The following is a 7117-nucleotide window of genomic DNA, read 5'->3' as shown; positions in this document are numbered from 1 at the left end:
CTGTTCAAAATCACCAATTTGTCTTTTTTTGTGTAGCTCGCGTGTCAATGTATTCATCATAAAAATTTGCACACATGGAGCATACATCCATATGATACTGTGGATTTATTTTTTCAGAAATTTTGAATCATTGAAACAATTGCTTTTGAATTTTTCAAAAAAAAAGATCTTCATGTAGGCCGAGCACCAAAAGGTATTTATATAGGACGTCGATAACTGCCACACGTGTGGTGTATTGGGTGGTTGTGCCGCACGCCCTGTGTGGCACGGAGACGACCCCGCCCGCACGACCGCGTCCGGACGCGCGCAGCCACAGACCGCACGTCCGGTGCAGCACGATCGCCCCACACGAGCACGTACGGGCGAGCGAGCATGCGGCCCACACGACTCGTCTCGGCCGTCGCCCCTCCCCGCCTGCGAGCCACACGTCCCGTGTGTCACACGCCCTGCGTGTCAGTAACCACGCGTCCCGTCGCGATTGCCATGGTCCAGACCCTCTTCAGTTGCCATGTTGCTGAACTACAGTTGCCATGTTGCTGAACTACAGTTGCCATGTCGGACAACTACAGTTGCCATGGTTTCTCAACTGCAGTTGCCATCTTAGGTCAAGTGCCGGATGTCATTTTTGGGCAACTGCAGTTGTTGCCATGTATGATCTGGTCTACTACAGTTACCATGATTTGAAAAACTTTAGGAATTGCCACTTACTAACACTGGACAGTTGCCATGTAGCACTAAAAAAACATGGCAAAAAGCATGTTTCGGGTAAAGAGAGAGTTGCCATCTGCTTACAAGCATGCTAGAGGCAGTTTCCATGTACCCTGCAAAAATACATGGCAACTGATAGCTTTGGTGTGTGGGAGAGGAGACGGGCATGTGGGCAATGGTGGTATCTTTAGGAGTTGCCACCTACTAACACTAGACAGTTGCCATGTAGCGCTACAAACAGACGTGGCAACAATAACATGTTCGGGTGAAAGAGAGTTGCCATCTGTTTACTATCACAAATAGGGCAGTTGCCATGTACCCCTCAAAAGACATGGCAAATGACAGCCTGGGTGTGGGAGAGTGGGAGAATGGGCAGTCATGGAAGATGGGGAATAGAAATGGTGTGTGGCGTGCGGGCGCGACATCAGTTTCATCGCACGCCCCGACTGGCGAACCGTTGACCGCGGAGAGAAAACGGCGTGCGGGCGAACTCCCTCACACGCCACACACACGAGTTGTCCTACGTGGCACACAAATTCAGTCTTTTCATGCCAAGATTCGTGCAAAAAGCGCTGGACGCAATGAAGTCGTGTGGACGAGTTGGCTAACGCCCACACGTGTGGGCGTTAACATTTCCGTTTATATAGTATAAATTTCACACATGCATGTAGATTACTTGCAGTTTTTTAAGGATACATGAGTTTTTCTTTTCCTTTTTAAAGGTAACCATTAAAGAGAGGGGTTGAATTATGTAGAAATAAAGTTGCATTGAGGAGAACTGCATCTGCTGTGAGGTGACAAGTTGTGCAGTGCAGTATCTACATGCCTCTGCTTGAATGCTAGTAGACCTAGTACAACAACGAAAGTACTACATGCATACCTAGCTAGCTACCTGATGGCTACACCCATACATACTGTACCACACAGAATCAATACTATACAGTATACACACACACAAACAGCAACATGCCCATGCAATGCAAGTTTCCTTCGTCTTTTCCTTTGTGTCATTGTGACCAGAGCGGAGAGAGAGGGGGGAGAGGTTCTACACAGATCCCAAGCTGGGGCATGAGAGAGAGTGTGTGTTATTGTATTGGTCTGATCGTCATAATAAACGCCATTAGGAGCTTTTTTTTGGGTCACATATAGAGAGCAGCTCAGCTCAGCTCATTCCTTTTGCTTACTTTAAAGCCACGCGCAAAAACACACTTGCTCACTTCATCTTCGCCTTCATCCTCATCTTCATCTTCTCTCCCTCCTACTTCTTCTTCTTGCCCCATCTCCATTTGAAACAATGCGGGGAGGGCATTGACCATTAGCTGGTCTATCTCTATCCATTGTTCACCAGTGCCGCCACCGATCGACCTCCAACTCATTCTTCTTTCTCGTCGATCTATCTCTAGCTAGCCAGATAGCTTGGCTCTGCAGGATGACCAACAACAACGGCAATGGGAATGGCGGCAGCAACGCGGCGGCGAGTGGCTGGCTGGGCTTCTCGCTCTCGCCGCACATGGACGAACACAACCACGTGCAGCAGCAGCAACAACACCAGGGCCTATTCTACCCCAGCTCCGTCGCCGCCGCCTACAGCCTCGGCAGCGACGTCGCCACCGGCGGGTACTATTCGCAGCTAGCCTCCATGCCTCTCAAGTCAGACGGCTCCCTCTGCATCATGGAAGCTCTACGCCGAACCGATCAACAAGATCACCACGGTACGTACTTCATCACCGGAAATATACGCCTATATATTTCCTCCGTCGACCGAGATCAGCCATTAGGTTCTTGGAGTTCATGGCGTGATTCCGGTTTCATTAACCAGGTCCGAAGCTGGAGGACTTTCTGGGCGCGGGGCAACCGGCGATGGCGCTGAGCCTGGACAACACCTCCAACTTCTATTACTACAGCGGCGGTGGCGGAGCAGGTGGGCAACACGGACAGAGCCACGGCGGCGGCTTCCTGCAGCAAGCATACGACGTGTACGGCGGGCCCGCAACGGCATCGGTGCTGGCGGCCGATGAGGACGCCGCGGCAGCCACGGCCATGGCGAACTGGGTGCAGGTCGCGCGCGGTGCCACCGCGTACGCCACAGCCGAGAACGTCTTGTCCGCGGCGGCGGACCGGCAGCAGCATCTTCACCACCACCCTCTGGCACTCTCCATGAGCTCCGCCGGGTCGCTCTCCAGCTGCGTTACCGCGGGGGCCGAGTACGGCGGCGTCGTGGCGACGGTGGACGGCGGGCGAAAACGCGGTGGCGCGACGGCGGGGCAGAAGCAGCCGGTGCACCACCGCAAGTCCATCGACACGTTCGGGCAGCGCACGTCGCAGTACCGTGGCGTCACCAGGTACACCCCAGCCCACCCCATGAGCACGTGATTAATTAGCCGGGCAAGAAGTAGAGCAGGAGATTAACGTGTGGTTAATTAGCAGGCATAGGTGGACGGGGCGGTATGAGGCGCACCTGTGGGACAACAGCTGCAAGAAGGAAGGCCAGACCAGGAAAGGGAGGCAAGGTAGTACTTGAACCTAACCGACCCCTAAAGCAAGATTTATCTCTATCATTAGTGGCTAACCAAGCTTGTTAACCAATGTCCCCCGCATGGTGATGAACTAACTACTCGGCCGCTGGCTATGCAGTTTACCTCGGTAAGTAGTGCAATGTAATACAGTACTACTATTGGGTACTACTACGTGTTCATGCTCTTGTTGGGGAGTGTGTGGTAAAAAGGTTAAAACAATGTTTATTTTTTACTTTACAGGAGGGTATGACATGGAGGAGAAGGCGGCGAGAGCCTACGACCAGGCGGCGCTCAAGTACTGGGGGCCTTCCACCCATATCAACTTCCCGGTAAGCCCTTAAATTACATGTACATCTATTTACCTTTTCTCAGTTTAATCATAGTTTGATTACTAACTAACATGGTGTTTTCCTGGTGCAGCTCGAGGACTACCAGCAGGAGCTGGAGGAGATGAAGAACATGACGAGGCAGGAGTACGTGGCACACCTTAGAAGGTAAATTTAATGGAAGTGGTCTATATATATAGAATGATGGAGATCAAATCTTTGTCTCGTGATGTGTGTGAACGGGAAGGAAGAGTGATTTGAGTGGCGCGTGCATGCAGGAAGAGCAGCGGCTTCTCGCGTGGCGCGTCCATGTACCGTGGCGTGACCCGGCACCACCAGCACGGGCGGTGGCAGGCGCGCATCGGCCGCGTCTCCGGCAACAAGGACCTCTATCTCGGCACTTTCGGTACGTCACAGCCACTCTCTCTAGATCCTTAGAACTTCCGTGGCGCTGTGCCCATGGCCATGCTCGCGAGCGGTGAGTGACGCAGATGGTGTCGCGGCTGGAGGGCGCATGCCGGGCGTTCCGGTCTCAATCATCATACGTGTCGTTGCAGGGAAATGATGCCCCTCTCCCTGCCAAAGTTAGAATGTTTTCTTGCTTTAAGCTTCTTCTTTTCTCATGCTCTCTCTCTCTCTCTCTCTCTCTCTCTCTACACACACACACAAATATCTCATTCTCTCACTCCTTCCTCATGTGTGTGCGTGTGTGTGTGTTTGTATGTGTGTGTGTGTATGGTCCTGTGCATGCGTGACCGATTCTCTCTCGCTCGCTTTTGCATAAGGCTGGCCTTTCCTAGTTTTCGCACTGTCCCAAATCGCACGCGCGCTCTCCGGCTTTTGCATGCCTCGTCGCCGTCGTCTACCTTTGACCATGGCGGCAGCCAGTCATCATGACGACGCGCGGCCGCGCCGCGCGTTTCCTTCCTTTGTTCAGACTTCAGAGTTGTCCAGACTTGAGATCGTTCCATATCCAATTATTTTTGCATGCATGTGCATTGTGCAGTAGCTGTGTATACGTAGTACGTTTCAATGATGGGCGCGCGTGGTTGCAGGCACCCAGGAGGAGGCCGCGGAGGCGTACGACATCGCCGCCATCAAGTTCCGGGGACTCAACGCCGTCACCAACTTCGACATCACCCGCTACGACGTCGACAAGATCATGGCCAGCAACACGCTCCTCCCGGGCGAGCTCGCCAGGCGCAACAAGGACGCCAACGCCGCGCCCCTGTCCCTCCCCGCCCCCGACGACTGCGCCGCCTCTGCCCTGGTGCCCGTGTCTACTCCGGGGACGGACACCGGCGGCAGCGGCCAGCACCGAAACCAGGACGTCATGTCCTCGGGCGAGGCCTTCTCGGCGCTGCACGACCTGGTCACCGTGGACGGCCACACCCCGCAGGGCGGCAACGGCGCGCGCGTGCACATGTCGATGTCGGGCGCATCGTCGCTGGTGACGAGCCTGAGCAACTCCCGCGAGGAGAGCCCAGACCGGGGCGGTGGCCTGTCTATGCTCTTCGCCAAGCCGCCGCAGCAGCCGGCCACGACAACGGCGGCGTCCCCGAAGCTGATGAGCACTCTGGCGCCGCTGGGTTCCTGGGCGTCGTCGGCGAGGCCGGCCGCCGTTTCCATCGCTCACATGCCCATGTTCGCCGCGTGGAGCGACGCATGAATGATCACTCGGTCGGATATGTACCAAGCCCAGCATGCATGGCATGGCGTGCAGTTTTTAATTAGTAGATCGGCGACGTGATTAAGGATTAGCAAGTAGTAATTGGCTGCAGTTGATGGTGTAGTAATAGTAGTAGCATTAGCGGTACTATCGAGATTACTCCTGCGATGTACTCCCGTGAGTAAGATCGAAGAAATGCACGGTGTGGCCTCCCCTGTTTCCTTCTTCACCGGTGGAGAAGGGGTTTTGTAAAATGGAGGCCACCGGTGCATCTCTTCCAAATCCCAAAATCAAATATTATAGCTAGCTAGCTCCACTAATTGAAGTTTCCTGGTTGGTAACCATTTCATTAGATATGGCATCTTTGCTCATCAGCCTGACTCACGGTCTCACCTTTTGAAAATTAACCAAGCCATCATGGACGCCTCACTATCGATCAAAAACGCATCTCATTAAAAGAATAATCTGCATTAATGAAACAACAATCTGAATTCATGAGACACCAAAGTGTAAAATCAGTTAGTTGATCTGTTGTGTGCAAATATTTGTTAGAGCATCTCCAGCCGTTGCCCCCTCCCCCTCCCCCCAGGATGCATAAAAATCGCCCTCTGGGGGCGAGCCGGTGATACTATCGGCGCTGGGGGCGATTTTGCGCTCAGTCGTCGCCCCCAGCTCGCCCCCGGTCGCCGAAATTGGCCCACTTTTCAGCTTCATTTCGCCGAATGAAGGGCCCATATGAGTGAGAATAGGCTCATATTCAACGTGATTTGCCGTCTCTCGGCGTTCAATTATCAACACAATTTTTTCTTATCACATATTTCATCATAGAAAAATCAAATACTTTAACAAAATAGTACAACAACAAATAGTTCAATACAAATTATATAGTTCATCAAATAAAAACTCATATTTCATCACACGACGTCCCCCTTGAGCCTCCATAGGTGCTCAATCAGATCTTTCTGTAGTTGATGATGCACCTGTGGGTCTCGGATCTCCTGACGCATACTGAGATAGGCAGTCCAGGTTGCCGATAGCTGGTGATCAACTTCGGCTAGAGGACCCTGCCTGTAGTATGGTTCAGTGTCAAACACTGGGTCTTCTTGCTCGCTCTCGATGATCATGTTGTGCAAGATGACACAACAAGTCATAATCTCCCACATTTGATCTTTGGACCAGGTCTGAGCGGGGTACCGGACAACAGCAAATCGAGATTGGAGCACACCAAATGCCCGCTCGACATCCTTCCTGCAAGCCTCCTGAATCTTCGCAAACCAGGCGTTCTTGCCTCCTGCCACAGGGTTTGAGATCGTCTTCACAAATATCGATCATCTCGGATAGATGCCATCAGCTAGATAGTACCCCTTGTTGTAGTGCCGCCCATTGATTTCGAAGTTCACCGGAGGAGAATAACCTTCAACAAGCTTGGCAAAGACAGGAGAACACTACAGCACGTTGATGTCATTGTGAGTTCCTGGCATGCCAAAGAAAGAGTGCCAAATCCAGAGGTCTGGTGTGGCCACAGCCTCAAGTACCACACTGCAACCGCCTTTGGCGCCTTTGTACATCCCCTGCCAAGCAAATGGGCAATTCTTCCATTTCCAATGCATGCAGTTGATGCTTCCAAGCATCCCAGGAAATCCTCTTGCTGCATTCTGTGCTAGGATCCATTGGGTGTTCTCAAGTATTGCGGTCCAAACACTGCCACCACTGCCCGACAGAACTTGTAGAAACACTCTATGCTGGTAGACTCGGCCATGCGCCCATAGTCGTCAAGTGAATCACCGGGAGCTCCGTATGCAAGCATCCTCATCGCTGTCGTGCACTTCTGAATGGAGGTGAATCCAAGGGCGCCGGTGCAATCCATCTTGCACTTGAAGTAGTTGTCGAACTCCCAG

The 7117-nt window shown here is 52.6% G+C and overlaps 1 protein-coding gene across 1 annotated transcript; it reads left to right on the top strand.

Annotated features, from left to right (window-relative positions):
- The first annotated feature begins 1790 nt into the window (after positions 1-1790).
- LOC125537470 (AP2-like ethylene-responsive transcription factor CRL5) lies at positions 1791-5571 on the top strand. Its single transcript, XM_048700791.2, has 8 exons — positions 1791-2420; positions 2528-3050; positions 3136-3218; positions 3343-3351; positions 3465-3553; positions 3645-3718; positions 3829-3956; positions 4606-5571. Exons 1-8 carry the CDS (start codon positions 2138-2140, stop codon positions 5217-5219), a joined length of 1803 nt encoding a protein of 600 aa, XP_048556748.1. The 5' UTR covers positions 1791-2137; the 3' UTR covers positions 5220-5571.
- The last annotated feature ends 1546 nt before the right edge of the window (positions 5572-7117 follow it).

Source organism: Triticum urartu, chromosome 2A (assembly GCF_056163025.1).
Source record: "Triticum urartu cultivar PI428250 chromosome 2A, HENAU_Tu73, whole genome shotgun sequence".
Taxonomy (NCBI): domain Eukaryota; kingdom Viridiplantae; phylum Streptophyta; class Magnoliopsida; order Poales; family Poaceae; genus Triticum; species Triticum urartu.
This window is presented reverse-complemented; position numbering and strand designations above follow the sequence as displayed.